Source organism: Ostrinia nubilalis, chromosome 25 (assembly GCF_963855985.1).
Source record: "Ostrinia nubilalis chromosome 25, ilOstNubi1.1, whole genome shotgun sequence".
Taxonomy (NCBI): Eukaryota; Metazoa; Arthropoda; class Insecta; order Lepidoptera; family Crambidae; genus Ostrinia; species Ostrinia nubilalis.
In genome coordinates this window covers 8,905,571-8,926,646 of record NC_087112.1, presented here as the reverse complement: position 1 = coordinate 8,926,646, position 21,076 = coordinate 8,905,571, and the positions used below count along the sequence as shown (strand labels likewise).

General features: G+C 38.4%; 2 protein-coding genes across 2 annotated transcripts in view; both read left to right on the top strand.

The window, feature by feature from the left end:
* Positions 1–905: 905 nt before the first annotated feature.
* On the top strand, positions 906–9,130 carry LOC135084210 (vitellogenin-like). The gene is made up of 7 exons (XM_063978944.1): positions 906–971; positions 2,831–5,027; positions 5,098–5,311; positions 5,463–6,456; positions 6,542–7,420; positions 7,513–7,696; positions 7,950–9,130. The coding sequence occupies exons 1-7, from the start codon at positions 941–943 to the stop codon at positions 8,776–8,778; spliced, it is 5,328 nt and encodes a 1,775-aa protein (XP_063835014.1). The 5' UTR covers positions 906–940; the 3' UTR covers positions 8,779–9,130.
* Positions 9,131–9,990: 860 nt separating this feature from the next.
* LOC135084245 (trehalase) overlaps positions 9,991–21,076 on the top strand; it is a 67,857-nt gene continuing 56,771 nt past the window's right edge. The window contains exon 1 of the mRNA XM_063979013.1: positions 9,991–10,187. The gene's annotated coding sequence lies outside the window, so the exon portion shown is untranslated. The remainder of the gene's footprint in view (positions 10,188–21,076) is intronic.

The window sequence follows — 21,076 nt, the reverse complement described above, 5'->3', positions numbered from 1 at the left end:
TTGTGGACAAATAAACTGCTATTGATGTTAATGGACAACACATATAGTCCTTTTAACAGCCTACAGTGCACATGCGAACCATTGAAACACTTTTGTACAGATAGTAAAAAAAGGTTATTTTAATTATCACAAACAAGTCCTACTACAGCTACTAGCTGTATAACAGTCTAAAACAAGTAAACATAACAGCCTTTGGCTTTATAAATGACCACGTGTGTTCTATTAAAATGCTAGCTCTATAACATCGTACAAGTAGGCCGTTAAACAGCGGTTGCCGTATCTCTACTCTCCTATAATGCTCTTAGTCAGACGGCTGACTAAAGGATAATTGTTAGAGTATTATAACACCAACAATCGTATAAAAGTATAACTCTACACTAGTCTACACTCCTATAAGTCCCTTAGACAGGTATAGGTGTAATTAATTGCAATAATACAGCTTATACATCACGAGTGAACTGTACTAATGCTTTAAGTACACATTGGAACTAAATGTGAACTCTTAAATGGAGTAAAATGCTACTTGGGTATGGCTGAAATGATGATGATTATGATGATGATGAAAATAAGTTTGAATGGATTTTGGATCGTTCCTTTTATAGTCGACGTAATATTATTTTTGTTGCAAAATAGAACCTAACTATTACCACTAAAGGTTACCTTTAGTTCATTGTTTAGGCAGGTAAGTAACTATGATATGGACGTCACTGCGTCAGCATCATCGTTTAAAGTTTTCCGGAAAATGTCACCTTAATATCGTCAACAAACTCGCTATCCGTAAATACACATCAGTCCATCGAATACAATGTTGCTATCTAAGGTCAGAGTTGGTTCCTAGACCCTAGACTCGTGTAACAGCTCCATATAAAAGGGGTGCTCCCTCGGCCATCTTCAGAAGTGACCTTCTCGTACTACCACTCGCAGCTACCAGAGTGGCATTATGAAGATCTTGGTGTTGGCTACGTTGATCGGTAAGTACACACTAATAATATTAAAGGTAAAAGTTTGTCTGTTTATGAATCGCGAGCTGTCGCGGGTAAAAGCTAGTTTTTTTATTGCACAAAAGGCGGACTTAGTGCTATATCTGTCCAGTCTGATGTCTATAATAATAAATAATAAATATCCTTGGAAATTTTACACTGCGCTTCTAGTCCCAACCTAAGCAAAGCTTGTAATATGGGTACCTACTAGACAACGGATATAAACATAGTTACTTAATACTTTTTTTTTGTAAATACATACTTATTATGTACATAGAAAACACCCATTCCAATAAAACAAATATTTTCATGCACACAAATGTTTGTACTGTGCGGGAATCGAACCCGCTACCTCCGAAATAGTAGTTAGTCCGTTTCGAACCACTTCACCAAACGGCCGATAATAAGATACTCAATGTGATATTAAAGGACATCATCCACGTTTCATATATTTTTGGTCCAAAATCAAAAGTGCCGGCCAACAAAAAAAAGTGCTGTATTCTGACAGAATACGTCTGCCTTAGCATTTGTTACTATGGCACCAAAGCCGTAGCTCCACTGTGCGTCGAGTATTTGAGATCTAAAAGTCATCGACTATTCATACATTTTTTGTTCAAAATCAAAAGTGTCGGCCAATTAAAAAAAAAGTGCTGTATTCTGACAGAATACGTCCGCCTTAGCATTTGTTACTATGGCACCAAAGCTGTAGCACCACTATGCGTCGAGTATTTGAGATCTAAAATTCATCGACGATTCATACATTTTTTGTTCAAAATCAAAAGTGTCGGCCAATAAAAAAAAGTGCTGTCTTCTGACAGAATACGTCCGCCTTAGCATTTGTTACTATGGCACCAAAGCTGTAGCACCACTGTGCGTCGAGTATTTGAGATCTAAAATTCATCGACGATTCATACATTTTTTGTTCAAAATCAAAAATGTCGGCCAATTAAAAAAAACGTGCTGTATTCTGATAGAATACGTTCGCCTTAGCATTTGTTACTATGACACCAAAGCTGTAGCACCACTGTGCGTCGTAGTATTTGAGATCAAAGTCAGTCGTTTCATATATTTTTAGAACTCAAATACTACGATGCACAGTGGTGCTACAGCTTTGGTGCCATAGTAATAAATGCTAAGGCGGACGTAGTCTATCCGAATACAGCACTTTTATTTTTTGGCCGGCACTTTTGATTTTGGACCAAAATGGATGATGTCCTTTATGTGTTTGTGGTTAGCGAAACCGAGGGAAAAAGTTAATTCTATACAATCGCACGAAAGGCGGGCTTAGGTAGTGCTGTTATCTGTCGAATGAGGCTGACAAAATTTTTTTAGCCTGTTTTAGTAGTTTGTGTACGTGTAGGTACATCCTTTATTTGTGAGAGGCTTCCGGCGACTGGGACCGCAATTAACTAGGACCGCGGTCCCAGTCGCCGGATCCATAAAAAATTAATAATTTTCTTCCGGCGACTGGGACCACTCATAGATAACTTAAAAGAAAATATTATTCAATCCAAAATCGGTACAGTACTAAAATCCATGAGTGGTCCCAGTCGCCGGAAGAAAATTGTTTAATTTTTAGGCATCCGGCGACTGGGACCGCGGTCCCAGTTAATTGCGGTCCCAGTTGACGGAATCCTCATTTGTGAGTTGAGTGAATTTACTTAATTTCCCAGTTCTTGAAAACGAAATTAATATAGTAAAAAATATTGAAATTTACGTTAATATTTCAATATTTTTCTTATCATTTTAGGGGAAAACTACTTGGGTTTACAAAGCCATCTAAAATCATTAGGGTGAATAACTTCCCAATATGATTACTTAATTAATATTTGTGTTAATTTAATTTCCAGCGGCCGTAACATCGGGCCGCCTCAGCAGCTCGGACGTCGAGGCCCTGAAGCAGGGACCATGGCGCGTGGGCACCGTCTACCGCTATGACGTGGAGGCCTACACACTGGCGCGCCTGCCCGAAGGCCCCAGCACCGGCGGCGCCCTCAAAGCCCGCTTCGTCGTCCGCGCCCACGCCCCCGGCCGCCTCCTGGCGCGCCTCGAGAACCCACAGCACGCCACCGTCCACCAAGAACTTCCCGGAAACAGGCAACTGCCTTCCGACCTCAAGTACCAACCCGTCGACAAACTCGACCAGCCCTTCGAGATCAACATAAACGGGGGACGCATCAAGTCTCTCAACCTCCCCTCCGATCTCCCTCTCGCAAAGGAGAACCTCCTCAAGGGTCTGATCAGCGCTCTCCAGCTCGACCTCTCCACCTACAGACATGTCCGCAGGCCCGAGACCGGCTACGACAAGAAAACCGAGCAGGGACTCTTCAGGAAGATGGAGACTGACGTCACCGGCGACTGTGAGACTCAATACGATGTCTACCCAGCCGTCCCCGAATGGCGCCGTGAGCTCCCCAAATTCATTAAAGACGAAGAACCCATCATGATCTCCAAGACCAAGGACTACGGACACTGCCACCACCGCGTCGCTTACCACTTCGGCGTTCCTGAAGGCTCCGAATGGTCTGGCGCTGCTCACAGGAACCATGAAGAGCAGTTCATCCGACGTGCGACCGTTTCTCGCATCCTATCCGGCAAACAAGGCCCTATCTACAAGTCTGAGACCACCAGCACCGTTCACGTAAACCCTCAAATGTATGGCAAGGACAAGGCCGAAGTACTCAGTTACGTCCAACTGTACCTAGTTTCCTACGAGAAAGACGCTGAAGCTGAATGGCAGAAACCAGAACACTATCGAGAAATCAACAACTTATTGTACTCCATCACTGACAAGCGTGTTATGATCACTGACCGTTCATCATCAGATGAATCTGCAGAAGACTACTTCAAAGCTGATGAGGTTTTTGAGGCTACTACTGAAAAGAAGATTAATCGCATGCGTCGGTCGGTGCATTCATCTGAGGAGAAGAAGGCAGCTAGCAGCTCCATGTCAGCTAGTTCCAGCGAAGGTTCGATCTTCATGAATGATAACGTTCCCGAAAACAACCAGCCCGCTTACGCTGCTCTATACATGATGCCTCAGACTCGCGCTGACAAGAAACAAAACCCGATGAACGCTCAAAAGCTCGCGCAAGAACTAGCCCAGCAACTGCAAAACCCTAACAACATGCCTAAGGCAGACTTCCTGACCAAGTTCAACATTCTCGTCCGCGTCATCGCGTCGATGAGCTGGGAACAGCTTAGCCTTACAAGCCGTGGCATTGAAGTCGCTAAATCCTCCAATAACAAAATTAAGGCTGATATGTGGATGGTCTACCGTGATGCAGTTGCGCAAGCTGGTACCATGCCCGCTTTCCAACAAATCAAGACCTGGATTCAAAATAAGAAGATCCAAGAGGAGGAAGCCGCTCAAGTTGTTGCTTCTTTGGTGTACTCTCTTCGTTACCCAACCAAGGATATCATGATCCAGTTCTTCAAATTGGCTGTGAGCGATGAGGTTAGACAGCAGAAGTACCTCAGCAGCACCGCTTTGATTGCGGCAACCAAGTTCATAAACATGGGCCAGGTTAACAACGAGACCGCTCATTCCTTCTACCCCACCCACATGTATGGCCGCCTGTCCCGCAAGCACGATGCCTTTGTTCTTGAAGAAATCCTGCCTCGTCTCTCTGAGGACTTGAAACAGGCTATTCAACAGGGCGATAGTAACAAGGCCCAGGTGTACATCAAGGCTATCGGAAACCTGGGACACCGTGGAATACTGAACGTGTTCGCTCCGTACATTGAGGGTAAAATCCCAGTCTCCACTTACCTCCGCAGACAAATGGTGAAGAATCTCCGCGTTCTGGCCCACCAGAAGGATGTGTTTGCTAGGGCTGTGTTGTTCACCATCCTGAAGAACGTTGGTGAGCCTTATGAAGTCAGAGTGGCTGCGATCGACAACATTTTCATGGCGCGTCCTACGGTGTCCATGATGCAAGCGATGGCTCAGATGACCCATAACGACCCCAGCGTGCATGTGAGAGCTGTTCTGAAGGAGAGCATTATATCGGCTGCTGAACTGAAGATCCCCCACTACCGGGACCTGTAAGTTTTATTTTTTAATGTTAACAAATCTTTATTGTCAACAAATGTATTAACATGCCTATCATTACAGTGCCAGGACCGCCCAGGTTGCTAAATGGATGGTGACTAAGCAGAATTACGGCAAGCAGTACTCCAGCAAATACTTAAATGACTTTAGCGACATGGAGTCCGAACTTAGCATACTGAGAGCCTACACGCAGATTGGAAGTGAAGACAGTCTGCTCCCCAAGGATATTAGGTACACCCTCAAGACCAAGGCTGGTGGTTGGAACAAGATGAACACAGTGAGTATCTGCTTATTTTTCGACTTCAGTGTGTAGGATAAAGAGGCTGATTAAATAAATCGAGCAGTGAAAGCCACTGGGCTATTCGCTAAGTTGTATAAACTAAATTCTGTTGTACTTATATTTAAAATTATTTCTTTATTTATTACAGATTGGCGCTTCATTCTCAAGCGTACAGGACTTCATGAACGCCATCCAACGTCAAATGGACAAAATCAGCAAACCTCACCCTAGGTCCGAGGCTGACCACAAATTCTCTGCTGAGAAGATCTCCGAAATGTTGAAACTCAAACCCGAACCAAAGAACCCACTTGAAGCTGCGTTGTACTTTAGTTTAGGGGGCCAAGAGAGGTATTTCACCTTCAGTGAGAGTGACATTGAACAACTTTCTGCTATCATTAACCAAAACATGGCTGACTTGGCTAAAGGCACTGAGAAACATTACACTAAAGTAGTGAACCAGGCTCAAGTATCTATTATGTTCCCAGTCAGTATGGGTATGCCTTTCATATTCAAGTACAAGGTGCCCACCGTTCTCCACATGCAAGAAAAATCTAAAGGCCAGATCACCCCTCCGTCCGAGAAGAACGAACATTACTTAGCGAACATCGACAAGGAAATCCATTTCACGTTCGCCAGAAACATTGACGGTAGTGTTGGCTTCATGGACACCATTTCCAATCAGCTTGCTAACGTTGGTGTGACCAGCAAATTGCAAGTGAACCTGCCCTTAAAAATGCAAATGGAATTGAAGTCTAGGGAGCTGAAGGTGAGCGTGGAACCTCTACGCCCTGACCAGGATGACACCATCGTCCATTACAGTGTATGGCCATACTCCGCCAACCAGAAGAAAGAGTCTCTTGTGCCTGCATCCCTGGATCCCTCCACCAAAGCTATTTCCCGCAAGAACAAGGTGGTAGCAATCGACACCAAGTTTGGCCAATCAGTGGGCCAGCAATTCCAATTACAAGGATACTCATATTCCTCGGACTACAAGAACGTGGGCGAAATGATAAAATCGAAGGACCTACTTACCAACATCGCTCAGGCTCTGTACCAAAAGGATGTTGCTATGACACACTTCAACCTCAAACATCTCGGCAAACAATGCTCTAACAAACGTATCACTTTAACTGCTGTATTAGGTAAGTTTTGGTTCTATTCCTTATAACACTTGCAATAACTATCCAGAAAACGAACAAAAAATTATATCGGATATTTTTCTTGCAGATACATTCTACAACCAAAAGGAAGCACCTCAACCTCTTGTGGCCTCAAACATCGAGGATGTGGCTCCAAACAGTGAAAACCGTCGCCGACAAATGGTTAAGCGCGTGGCATCTGGTTTCAAAATCGCCAAGGTTCAAGTTCTGGACATCAGCACTACTTTTGAGGGTCCTCAGAAGCACGAGTTCGTTTTCACCGCTGCAATGGGTAATAACCCAGTCGAGCCCAAGATTCAGTATGCTTTCTTCGCTGCCAGAAACTCCGCTCAGCTTGGAAACAACCAAGTGAATGGTGTTGCAACCGTGAACAAGCCTACGGTTAATCCTCTTAACTTCCTGGAAGCTCTTAACAAGGACATGAAGATGCACTTCGAGGCTGACGTCAAATTCGGTCAGAACGGAAATATCCACGTGCAAGGTCAATCTGAACGCACCAAGAAGTTTACTGAGGAGCTCAAAGAACACCAGTTGGGCAAGAAATGCGCCAAGGAAATGGAAAAGAATAATAACTACCAGGAAGCTTGCCATAGGATGATTGTGTTGGCACACGCTCCTGACTACCTTAAAGCATCAGTGACATACAAGGACATCAGCCCCATCGCTAAATGCTGGGGTATCCGTGCGTACAAAATGGTTGAACACCTTGGATACTGGAACTCAGATGTGAACCTAATGAAGACCACGCCTGATGGCAAGCTCGAAATTGAATCGCAGATGTGGTATTTGGAGAACAGAATGAACTTGGTCCTCAGCTCAAGACTTGGTGAAGCTCGCTTTACCAACGTGCCTATCCCAAAGGTGACTGCTGGTGCTCTTGCTATTTATGAGCCCATCCAGCCTCATGAACGCGTCCTGAACTACTTCACGCGTCATCAGTACTTACGTACGTATTTCAATCGGCTCTTAATTTTTACAAGCGTCGTAGGGCATTGTCAATTACTCTTACAATACTTATTCTTTTTTTCCTCTTTCTAGCATTCTGTACTGTCGATGCAAGCAAGGTCAGGACCTTCAGTAACCGCAGCTACGACTACACCCTGACGCGCTCATGGCATGTGGTGATGCAGGATGATGGCAAACGTGTCGGTAAAGACAATGAACAACTTGTCGTCTTGGCCAGAAGACCTAGTGACAAGCTGGAAATGTACATTTCTTACAAGTAAGTCACAGTTTAAATACCTTATATTTTCCTAATTTAGAAATCAACCTCAACCTCAAGTAACTACTAATTACGCACTTGGTCGGTTTTTTAGGTCAGCACTGCTTAAGATGAAAAAAAAAAAACAGTTCTTATCATTTAGATCGGTGCAGTTTTCTTTGAGTTATAATAATAGTTTGAAACTGATAGTGCTTATCATTAGCACCTTATCAAACTTAAAAATGGGTAAATAATGGATATTCTGCTTTTTCAGATCGCGCAACGGGAAGGACTTGGAGCTTGAAACGCTTGCTCCCCAAAGCAACAAACTCAACCTGAAAGTCAAGACCAACGCCAAGAAAGTGTCCGAGGGAGATTTGACCATCTACTGGGACGATATTTCCGAGAAGCCTCTTCTGAAGTACTACACTCTGCCCGACGGTACCCTGATCCTGAACATCCGTCAAGAACGTCTCCAAGTCGTCTACGATGGTGTGAGGCTGGTGGTTCTCGCCAAGGAAAACCGTAACAACATCAGAGGCATTTGCGGCTACATGAACGGCGAGGCTCGTGATGACTACCTGATCCCCAGCGGTCTAGTCGATCGTCCAGACCACTATGCTGCTTCATACGCTCTGAAGGATGCTGAATGTGACCCCAAGACCGTGGAACTCCAGGCTGAGGCCGAGAAACTGTCGTACCCTACCAAAAAGGAGTACACAGATATCCTGCCTTCTGACAAGGAATGGGAAAATGTTATGCAAGTCAGTGACGCTGAAGATCAGAAGTCTGGTAAGAAGTTGTACAAAGTGAGAAGCTATCTGCAATCTCGCGAAGAGTGCCAGATCCAACAGCAGATTCAGTTTTATGAGGATCACACTGAGTTTTGTGTGACGTCTAGGCCTCTGCCCTCTTGCCAGGCTCACTGCCGTGCCGAAGGGTTCAAGACTCAGGCTGCCCAGGTGATCTGCATGCCGAAGATTGACGAGATGTCCAACTCGTACAAAGACCAGATCCGACAGGGCAGTAACCCTCAAGTGTCTGGAGTACCAGAGCAGCAACCCAAGTGGTTCCGTGTTCCTACATCGTGCAAGGCTTATTAATAAATAGTTTGTTACGTAGGAAAACGATATTAGTAGGTAGATAAAATTGATAAAATGAATCACAATTTGGCTTGAAAATGGACACCGATGGTATAACTTATTTATTTAGACATTTTATATATTTAATTGGAATTATTATTGAATAATTTTATTAATTAATATATTTTAAAATGAATTTCTTATTTATTTATAGAAAATGATTGGATTGTAAATAAAAATAATTATTTATGTAATTTATACATTTCAATTATGTATTCAATGTGATTTTCTAAATATTATAGTATTATCAAGAACTTAGAATAGAAATTAAGCAAATGAGAAAATAAAAAAATACAAAAATTACTTTACATAATATTTACTATTTTCTTTATTCCTTCTGACCACTTTTAAAATAGGTAGGCATACATTTAGGAGGCCAACCACACACACGAAATTCCGAGTGTAATATAAGAATATTAAGCACCATCCAGCATCATACAATATCTCTTGATATACAACAAAATTCATAAAATAATACCAAATTACCTTTCTTACCATAAATCTTTTTTTCATTCAGTTTTCAGTTAATTTTTATTTTAATTTCGAAGAACGCACTTGATAGCAAGTAGGCAAGTTACGTAGAGAGCGAACGCATCCATACAATCCATCCAACCGCCAGCAATATGGTTTGCTAGTGTTGGGAACGTAATAAAATAATCGATATTTTGGCCATTAAGTACTATTTAATTTTGTTGGTGGAACTCCCTAGGCAGCGGTGGTTCCCTCAGGGATATTAATAATTAAGTATGCCCAGCATCAAGTTTCAGGGGGAGCAGAAGCTTACCCTAGTTACCTTGCTAACGTCATTCGAGAAGGTAACCATAACGGCTTAAACTATTCTGCTCTGAACTTAAAATATTATGTTTTTTATAGAATAATTTACCAATGCCAACTGCCAACATTCTAAAAAGTGTTTAACATTTTTCATCTAGCCCACATTATTTAGGTTAATAAATACCTATTATTATGACTAAGAATATAAAGTTCGCAAAAAAATAATAAAACATTATTATCTTTCTATCACATGCAATGCAATACACTGTATTTCATTCACTTGTCTTTTCATTCGATCACGAAATATTGATTTAAATGACAGAATCCAAAACCCTGCACATCACTACGAAATCAGCTGTAATTTGACAGAAGACAGATGTCAAGCCAATGTGTCAAAATCGTAGATTGCGTGTATGAGCCGCATCTTTCTTTTTCAAGATTTTTAATTGGATGTGATTGTTTAAATATCATATTAATCACGTCAAAAGTTAAGAAAACTGTATTACTTACGGGGCAAGTGTTTTTCAAGGAAGTGTAGTTACGACGCAGGCGCTGTGTGATTTTGAATTTCTGATTTCCAATCATTGCTGAGTAAGGTGAGTGATTCGATTTTTAAACTGCTTTGATTTTATTCTTTATTCAATTATTTTATTGCAAATACTTGCGAATATTGTTTTAATTTTGTAGCAATTAAGTCAATGTCATTTTTATTTTAAAATGGGTTTAAAATCAAAATTCCCATTACCATATTGTTAGATTTAAAATGGACCATCATTTCTTTGATAATTTGGAATATGTGCTTATTATCTAAAGAATTTGTGAAATGAAAGAAGAACTGGGTACATTTCTGTACCTACCTCTTTTAAAAACAAGTTTTAATTTAATTTATTGGAAATAACCACACATAGGTAAGGCAAGTAATACATGATTCTAGCAAGCTAGTTTTACTAACTTATGATCTTAATATCATAATATTGTGATAATTATTAAACCTAAGAATCTTAATTACTACCAATGACCTAATAAGTATTATTTGTATTTTAATACCTTATTTAGTATATAAAACTGTCTGTAACAGCATTATGTAACCTGTGAGAAAATTGTAGGCAAAGTTTCCTATATGACACTATTACTATGCACATTAGATAAGAAACAAATAGTAAGCAACAAGACTGCCTTGCATAATACTTGAATTGGTTGCCAAAAAAAAAAAAAAAAAACCGACTCCAAAAAACCTACACTAAAACGTAGAAAAATAATTACTAATTACCTACTTATTTATTAGGACGAATTATTAATATTTATGTAGGTATACCATGATTGATACTTCTGGAGTCGGTGCCAAGATTATGAAACATGTAAAGTTTGCCTGCACCGACTCCAAAAGTATCAATCATGGTATACCTACATAAATATTAATAATTCGTCCTAATAAATAAGTAGGTAATTAGTAATTATTTTTCTACGTTTTAGTGTAGGTTTTTTGGAGTCGGTTTTATTTTTTTTATAAAATTTTACTTATTTCTTGCTTTTTAGTTAACTAATTATTACCTTGATATTACCACTGAAGGTAGGCAGTACACTGAGACCAAAAAAAATTGGTTCATAATCGGCGGAGATATTGCGTATAAAAAAGTTCATCCCCAATTTTCCACCCTTGGGGGTGAAATATTTTCTTCAAATTCGCATGAAACCACCCTTTTGATAATACCTATTCAACAAAAAAATAATCGTTCAAATTGGTTTATAATCGGCGGAGATATTGCGTATAAAAAAGTTCATCCCCAATTTTCCACCCTTGGGGGTTGTTTTTTTTATTATTAAATTTAAATGGGACCACCCTTGAGGTATTACCTATACGCCGAAAAAAGATTTGTTCAAATCGGTTCATAATTGGCGGAGTTATCGCGTAACAAACATAGAAAAAAAAAAAAAAAAAAAAAAAAACATACGGGTCGAATTGAGAACCTCCTCCTTTTTTGAAGTCGGTTGATAAGAATAAGGGATGAAGATATTCCTGATCAATTATGAGTCATCAGCATTATCTGAATCAATGCTTGATGCTGTCTGAAGGGTCAATCTGCAAGCTACCGGAGAACTGTTATTAAAAGTGACTTTTCTCACTTATCTCAAATCTAGGATTCAGTAAAGTGAATGATTATTGAAATGACAAGAATGTATGTAGTCCAGTCAAATTAGACATGAACCCTGCAATAATTCGCATACAGCTGAAAATTGGTACGAATGTTCGGAGCACCGTTATGAATTAACTGTGAAAAGTCCCCATCGATCCGACGTGTGCTAAAAAAAATATTCAAGGTCAAACTTAAAAAATACGGGTTTTTGAGATTTTCAGCTAAACGGTAAGTTTTATCACAAAAATATGTATGACAAGGTTTAAGACCATACAATTATCTATCAAAATTGTCTATACACTTTCTCCTAAGAGTCAGCGTTTCTGAGATTCGATGATCCGAAGAGTCAAAAAAGTGTTTTCTTCATAACGGTCTTACACATAAATCCAATGTGATATCGCCTCGTGCCTCGACTCAGCATTGTATCATGATGTGTTGTCGACGTCGAATATAAAATGATCAACCTCAATGTCGTCTGTCATCTTTAATTAGCGAAAAATGGGTGCAACTTTGACGAAGGACTGCACCGTGAGTTTCTAAGATACGAAGTTTTCGTGTCTATTATGTTTAAGAGCTCTTATATGCACACTTCACTACTCTACTTGTAACTCTATGGTCACTCTTTTAGTCCGACCAAGTTAGACAGTCCAGGTTATAATAATTCGCATAGAGCTGAAAATTTGTGTGAATGTTGAGAACACCATCCTTAATGAAATGTCAAAAGTCCCCGACGATCCGTCATTTAAAAAAAAAGTTCTCGAAGTCCCAAGTTTTTTGCATTTTTTGGCCAAGTAGTAAATTTATCATAAAAATAGATAAGAAATAATAGTAGATCATAAAATTATCTATTAAATTTGTCTTTATACCCCTTTTTCCTAAGAGTCACCGATTATGAGGTAGAACGATTCAAAAAGTTAGTTTTGATGTTCTCGTTATATGCACATGTTTCCCCAACACCTATGTGGGTTATTTGGCGTATTTTTTTTACCAGGTTTTCCCAGTAGGCCTTTTTTAAGATGTATTTGTTATCCTGTTCAATTCAAAACTATTTTAATAGAGTTGAAGTTGTGGACTTTTAAGTGTTAACAGAATGCGAATTCTCCAACTTTTTGCATCGTTACCACATAAACGGTGACTCTTAGGAAAAAGGGGCAAAGACAATTTTAATAGATTATTTTATGATCTACTACTATTTCTTATCATTTCTTATGATAAGTTTACTGTTTGGCGGAAAAATGCAAAAAACTTGGACTTCGTAAATTTTTTTTTCAAATGACGGATCGCTGGGGACTTTTGACATTTCATTAAGGATAGTGTTCTCAACAATCACAGAAATTTTCAGCTCTATGCGAATTATTATAACCTGGATTTTCTGACTTGACCGGGCTAAAAGAGTGACCATAGAGTCACAAGTAGAGTAGTGACGTGTGCATATAAGAGCTCTTAAACATAATAGACACGAAAACTTCGTATCTTAGAAACTCACGGTGCAGTCCTTCGTCAAAGTTGCAAACATTTTTCGACAATTAAAGATGACAAATGACATTGAGGTTAATCATTTTATATTCGATGTCGACAACACATCATGATACAATGCTGAGTCGTGGCACGAGGCGATATCACATTGGATTTATGTGTAAGACCGTTATGAAGAAAACACTTTTTTGACTCTTCGGATCATCGAATCTCAGAAACGCTGACTCTTAGGAGAAAGTGTATAGACAATTTTGATAGATAATTGTATGGTCTTAAACCTTGTCATACATATTTTTGTGATAAAACTTACCGTTTGGCTGAAAATCTCAAAATCCCGATTTTTTTAAGTTTGACCTTGAATTTTTTTTTTTAGCATACGTCGGATCGATGGGGACTTTTCACAGTTAATTTATAATGGTGCTCCGAACATTCGTACCAATTTTCAGCTGTATGCGAATTATTGCAGGGTTCATGTCTAATTTGACTGGACTAATGGACTTTGCCTGACTAGCTCACACTTATTACATGGGATCCTCTCATTCATATAATTTTTAAGGGTACTGTTACTTCCACTTCTACCTTTCAGCCTCAGCGGTTAAATGTTGTCCTGAAGTGCAGGTAGAACAAGCTACATATTATTATTATACTATTTTAAATGTTATTCGCTTAAAAAGCAAGTATAAAGAGCAAAAGAGCACTAATTAAGAATTTGAATTTATTATCATTATTTATGTCGTGAAAAGATTGTAAAAATTACTGTAGTTAAAAAGGTATTATTCTTATAATTTCACGCAAGTGTTAGTGGTGTGGTAGTCAGAGCTAAAAAACTGGCTAATTTCCTATGTTAACATTTAATTGGAACAGAGATTTCTGATAATAACACCTACTTTTTTATTTTAATTAATATTGATGTATTGCATAGGTATTACTTAGTGCCATTTTCCTGTGATACCGATTACGCATGCGTTCGGATCTAATCCACATGCGGTCTGCCCGCATTTGATTATTTCATAGATGTTTTTCGCGGATGTCGCGTGGAAGTTTGTCTGTCACAGAAAAACCTTATCGCGCGCGCCCCTGTTTCAAAAATCGGGAAAAAAACTATCCTATGTCCTTTCCCAGGACTCAAACTATCTCTATGTCAAATTTCATCGAAATCGGTTCAGTGGTTTAGGCGTGAAAGCAAGACAGACGGTTACTCTCAATTTATAAAATTAGTATAGAGTATAGATGAAGGAGGATATAACAATTCGGCCACTGCCAGCTATGCACTTGAGGTAGAATTTAGGCTAAGTTGCACCACCTAACTTTGACCGTAACTATAACAATAACCGGTGCTTTTTGTATGGAGTTTGACAGATTTTTGAAGTTTGTTAAATTCTAAGTAAGATGGCGCAACTCAGCCTTTAACGTGCATCACTAATTTTAGAATCTGTACGTTAGTCAGTGCACGTAGCGCGTCTGAAAAGAGGTCGAGGGAAATGACTTGTATTATTATTATATTCTGTGGTGGAGGCACAGATTGTAAATGCACTAGGGTCCTTAATAATTCCTATTACAACTGGCCGCAGGGCGTGCTGTCTCTACTTTAAGAACGATTAATTATAAGTGCATGAAGTAGGTACTTACAGGAAAACTGAGCAGTTCTTGTTGAAAGTGATTAGCCTCTGTCTAATAATAGACTAATACATAAAACTCATTTTATTTTTGCAAGTAGGCTTTTAAAAAGCACTTTTACACGTCCCAGTATTAACCCTATCACTGCTTCGGGACAATAAATGGGCCAGTGCTGTAATAGACTTTCCGATAGAAAAGATTCTCGACATTTTTTCCAGTAGGCCTAAGATGCGCGCCGCGATACGCGGTTATCACGCCATTTTATCGATTTGCCCATACATTTTGACGTCGATAAAAGTTATCACGGCGTGCATCTTAGGCCTACTGCTTTAGTTCTGTTTATGAATTTAATGTGAAAAGTTCATACTTGATTTAAAAGATGAGCACGTTCAAGCCAAGAAGTTATCAGGACACTTGCGCGAAAGACATTCAGAAACTGGGCCAACTTCTAAGACACACATACTAGTAAATACATAGTACATGCGTAGTAAATTCAGAGAACTGCTTCTGAAACCATCATGCACCTACTACCGTTATTTCTATCTAATTCAACCGGCAGGCAGTGGTAACTGAGTTTGTTGCGTGCGGCACTTCTTCTCAGCATTTGCCAAATGTTGGTCTCGAAGCGCCGATAGGGCATAAAAGATTTGAGACACGTGAAGGCTCCATAAGAGCAAAACTTCAAAGTGATTTTTTTATTAGTTTTTATTTGAATAGTCCATGCAAATAAAATAATTTTGACTCTGACTAAGATTCAATCTAAGCAATGCTCTCATCATTCGACCCTTCGACCTTTTCACGTCAAATACGTGACCACCCAACTTCCAAGAAAGGCGAAGGCGCGGTTCTGTCGAAACGTTGCGCACGAGTTGCGTAAGCCGCGCGTCATCGCCGCGCCTCCTCGCGGCGCGCTCTGATTGGCCGAGCGCACGTGACCTCCTGCATGCGAGCCTTGCACTTTAGAAAGGGGACAGCTGTAAATCTTATACCTATAGCCCGAACACTGGCCATTTTTAACTGATGGCAAATCAAAAGTCAATATGAAAATCAATTTGTCTGGTATAAGTAAATTAGTAGTAATGCACTGACAAATCTTTAAATTTTGCTCTGGAGGAGCCTTAATAAGTTTCAAAAATTTTCCGCCCTTTCAAGAAAAACATTTGAGTGCTGAAAATAAGCGCCACACCAATCTCTGAGTCACCACTTTCTGCCAAAAAAGGAGGAGGTTTTCAATTAACAGTCTTTTATGTATGTTCCCCCGATTACAAAAACGCCTGAACGATTCGGAAATTTATCTTTTCGTTCGTAAAAATAATAAATATAATAAACTCCTTAAGTGGTCCTATGAAAAATTCATACGAATCGGTCCAATAGTTTTTACAGAACTTGAAAATACGCAGACTTCGCTTCGCAATATTGATTTTTCCAACTTTATGCCTCGATTTGTTAAGTTACGAGTATGTCGAGGTTGTTTAGCAATTTCAATGGCTATGTCTGAAATTTCGACGAAAGAAAGAAAGATGAAACTTTTTTAGACTGAAAGATCAAACGTGTCGCTCGCTGGCGAACTAATAACGTAAACACTCATATAATTCTTTTCTCTTATTCAGTTCTCGAAAATTTAAAAATATAATTGCATGCTAGTTTTACTTTTCTCATATCTTTTCCTAGCGATTGCGTCAGCATTTCGGTGCCATTTGGGATCCCCGTTTGTATTTCTAATTGCGTTCTTGGCTATTCAAACATGGCGTGTTCTGCAGAAATCGTGATGAAATTCATTACTGGCTTTCGGTTCAGCCATTTGAAGATGCTTCATGATTGTCTTGCACGCAAGTATGATGATTTGTGCCTAAACATCCGAACAAGTAATTAGTACTACTGTTATTTGTTTTTCCTTGTACAGTTATGTTAACAATTCCAAATTCGTAATGCAAAGTACACCAGATTCCACAGTATTTTCCTTTATAAAGATATTGCACTTTATTATTTAACCGTTATTTATGCAAACTTCATCTTGCTGGCAAGTTGACGGGGAGTGCAATAGAGCCATTTTTGCATAGAAGAAATTGTGAATTCTGTAAAAGAAGGCTTACATTTTATGCAGCCTATGTATACGTGGATGAACGTGGAGGCTCTGATCTGATCATCCCCTAACTAAAGCAATCATAAATTAACAAGCCTCTAAATTTTATTTTTTTAGAGTCTAAAACAATAAGTTAGAAAATTGCACTTTTAGGATAAAATGCTTCTGCGAACTGGGCAGAGATCGATCTAATTAGAGACAAAATTCAAATACATAATTGAAATTAATCATGCAATAGATTAGGTTTCAAATTAACGAGTTTAAATGACACCCATCTCAATTAATTTGTTTGGGTGTCTCGAGAATATTAAGAGCAGTGATATCATCCATATTATTATTCTCAATCGTGTTTAATTTGTTAGAACAATAAATCTTCCAATTCTAGTTGTGTGTCCTTTACAAATCATTAATATGCCTTTTTCTACTAATATTGTCCTTGGATACAACGTTTTTTGATAGACCAAGACCAGGTTTGACCATTTTTTGCTAGTAGTCTGAATTTCTGAACCCTCACCTTTACTTATGCGCTTGTTTTTCGGATTTGCTTGCAAAATGGCATATGAAACCAGTTGACATTTAATTAGAACGAGAATGCTCAGTTCGACTTTATCGGAATTTGCTTTTGCACGTGTTTTTGTTTTTACTTCAGCTATTGCATCATTTTCTTCTTCCATAACATATTCTCTTCCTACTTGCTCTAATTTCAACATGTAATCAGATGCGTCTTCAGCATCATTAAATTCATTAACACGATTGTATCAACAAATTGGTTTAAAACCCATTATTCATCCAAACACAATCATGTCTTGTTTGCATTCATCCTTGAGAGAATCTGCGACATGTTTCTACTTTGTTTGCTGATGTTTGACGTCAGTCGAATTACATACGATGATACGATATCCCATTTCACGCAAAAGTGGTCTCTATGTACTTTAGCATAGTCAAAACCTGTGGCCAAAACAGTGTGACATTGACACCCAATTGCTCGATCATTTCATGTACATAATGAATGTCATATTTGCAAAGCTAGTTTAGCTCTGACGTCACGGGGAAGTCAGATCGAATTGAACTGGCAATAAACGGGGGTGTGTCAATCTTTGTTAAACAAATTGTTTGCGTAGTCATTTTAATAGCAGGCAATAATACTTCGTTATCGTTTATACTATTTTTGGATGTAACGAAGTGTTATTATAGTTAGGAAGGGGTGGGTTATTTGTGGCTTAAGAATAGAATAAAAAAGCTTCATTTCTGTCTTAAAAAATATTCGGTAATTCTTGAATTACCGAATTACTACGAACTACTTGTAGTTCTCTAGATTCATCCCCTTGCTTAATAAAGAGATACTCGCTTGTTGAACACTGTTTTAAAATGACTTTTCCATACTAAACGTCACTTGCATTAATGGCACGCTCGTTAAGCAGTGTTATACTGCTTAACGAGCGTGCCATTAATATTAGTAAGAAGTTTAATCTTCCTGTAGATGTGTTTTAAGATGCTAGATTAGATTTTAGATCACCGTGTTCTCCATCTCGTTCTTGAGAATTTGCCTATCAAATCCCTTTCTTAGAGGTTAATGAAATTTACTTTCTGTGCAGCCAATCAATTTAGCGATGGCTTTTAATTTTAACTCCCTATCATATCGCTGTGGAAATTAAAACGAAGCAATTCATCAAGTTGTTTACATCAGCCGACAGTTACGACGGAAGATGCCGGTGTATACTGTATACTATCGATCATGTCCAAGACACCTGCAATTTACGATGTTGGTAATTTGCAGGACGAGGCGTTAACTACTGTTGGCATATCACTGTGTACTATTACAGATTCTTGTTACACAGGACCTACGAAACGTGTGTTTTCAGTTTTAGATCTTTATGAATCTTTTATGGTGTGTGAATCACCTCTCACTTTTATTTCAGCCTCATTGACAATATTAGTTGATGGTTAGTTCAGTTAGTTGGTTACAAATAGCAATACTTACCATCAAGTGACATTCAGGCCAAGAGCTTCCTCGTTGTGGATTAAAAAAAATACAAACCTATCTGGACAATTTTATAAATTGGAGAGGAATGAGAGGATCGTGCGTGATTATTGATGAGTGAGGAGACTAATGACCTGATTCCTGATGATTATGATCAGATATCTGATTGTCGCAGTGTCTTAGGAATCGCTTTTTAATAGTCTTGCACAAATGACACCATTGTGTGATCTCTGTGATGATGCTAAGCTAAAAGATAGACATCTACTTCACACAATTTGGTTTTGAAATCCATGAAATCCATGGGCTGTGCGCATTATAAGATCCTATATTTGAGTAATTTCTGACCCTTATGGTGGCTCAAGTTCTGACATCAGTAGTTATTACAGTATAGAAGAAAATACTCCAATGCTTATTTCCATTGATATAATCTTTATACCTTAGTCGCATTAAATTCAACAGCAACCTTAGGGGAGGCTTTCGCTTCTTTGGAAGGCTTTTGTCCAGCAGGCTGAAAAATAAATTAGTGATGACTTCACATGCTTGATATAACACCATAAATTGCTAGTTTGTTAACAAGTTGTTTGGATGACGCGGATGTATAGTGTGCGTCAACAGAATATTAAGTTGGTTTGAAAGGTCATCAAGGCTTGTTAATTTTTAACCGACTTCAAAAAAGGAGGAGGTTATATATATGTTCGACTGTATGTATTTTTTATTTTTTTTTCTATGTATGTTCACCGATTACTCCGTCAATTGTGGACCGATTTTCAAAATTCTTTTTTTGTTCGATAGGGTACACTTCCGAGGTGGTCCCATTGTCACCAAGTTAGGATCTGATGATGAGATCCTAGGGAAATCGAGGGCAACCCTCAAATTTTATAGGCACGTATATCGTTTTTCAAACTTTTTCTTAAGTTATTCAAGTATTTGCTCCCGGAAATCATCATCTCATATTGATGAGCTGATGATAGAAGGTGAAACTCCTTAATACTTAGGAGTTGGAAGATAATTCTTTTAATTTTATAGATAAGTATAGTTTCTAAAGTTATTCAAGTGTTTACATCAGATATTCATCATCTCATCATGATGAACTGGTCATGGTAGGTACAACTCCTTAATGCTTAGGAGTTGGAGGATAATTCTTTAAATATTATAGGTACAAATAGACCAACAGTTGTATTCTTTCATGTTTTTAAGGTGGGCTGACGGTTAACATTAAGGTAATAATTAGTTAACTAAAAAGCAAGAAATACTTTTTAGTGTAGGTTTTTTGGAGTCGGTTTTATTTTTTTAAATAAAATTTTATATCTTAACACACCTACACAACTTTAAAACATTTCCATAACAGTGTCTTTTTCGCCATTGGTTTGTTATTCGTCAACTCTTATTTTTTTCTATCGAATGAATTTTACCTTCTGAATCGAAATGGCTTCTACACAAATCAATTTGCTGAACAAGCTTAGTACTTATTTTTCATACAAATACGATGTTATGATCAGCATTTGTATAGCTGCTGATTGATAAATCTCTTTTTAATTGAACTCTGAAAACATGTTTGCTCATCAAAGAATATTTTGTTTGCGGCCTACAAAATAAATCGTTCTAATTAATTTCGCTTATGTTTTTCGTTAGATACAGTGCTATTAACGAATGTGTCATAGTGCAATACATACATGAATAAGGAAGTTTTGAAATTGACCTATTTTCACTTGTATTTCCCGATTGGGTTTATGCTTTAAAAGTCTGCTAATCATAATATCCTGGGTTAAGTTATCATCCTTCTGCTATGTTCTTTTGTAGGTCAATATTCCTTTTCTTCTTCTACGTTCTCAAAACTTTTTATTATACATACGTACAATTTTATTTATTTATTTAAAGACTTTATTGCACACACATAAGAATGTTCCGTACAAAAAAGCGAGCTTAATGCCATAAGTCATTCTCTACCAGCTGTTATTTTGCTACAATTATTTGTTATCAAACTTCGTTTCATTTTCAATTCAAGGAAAGAAAATTGTGATCGATTCTAACCGTTACATATTAGGTAGGTGTTGTCCATAAGATTTACACTACGAGTATTTGTACAGAATTTTTTAATAGCATGCAATAAAAATTGACAAACTTTTACTACAACATGTTCAATGAATATTGGTTGCGCAATAGTACTCGTATATTTTCGTCTATGGCAATAAA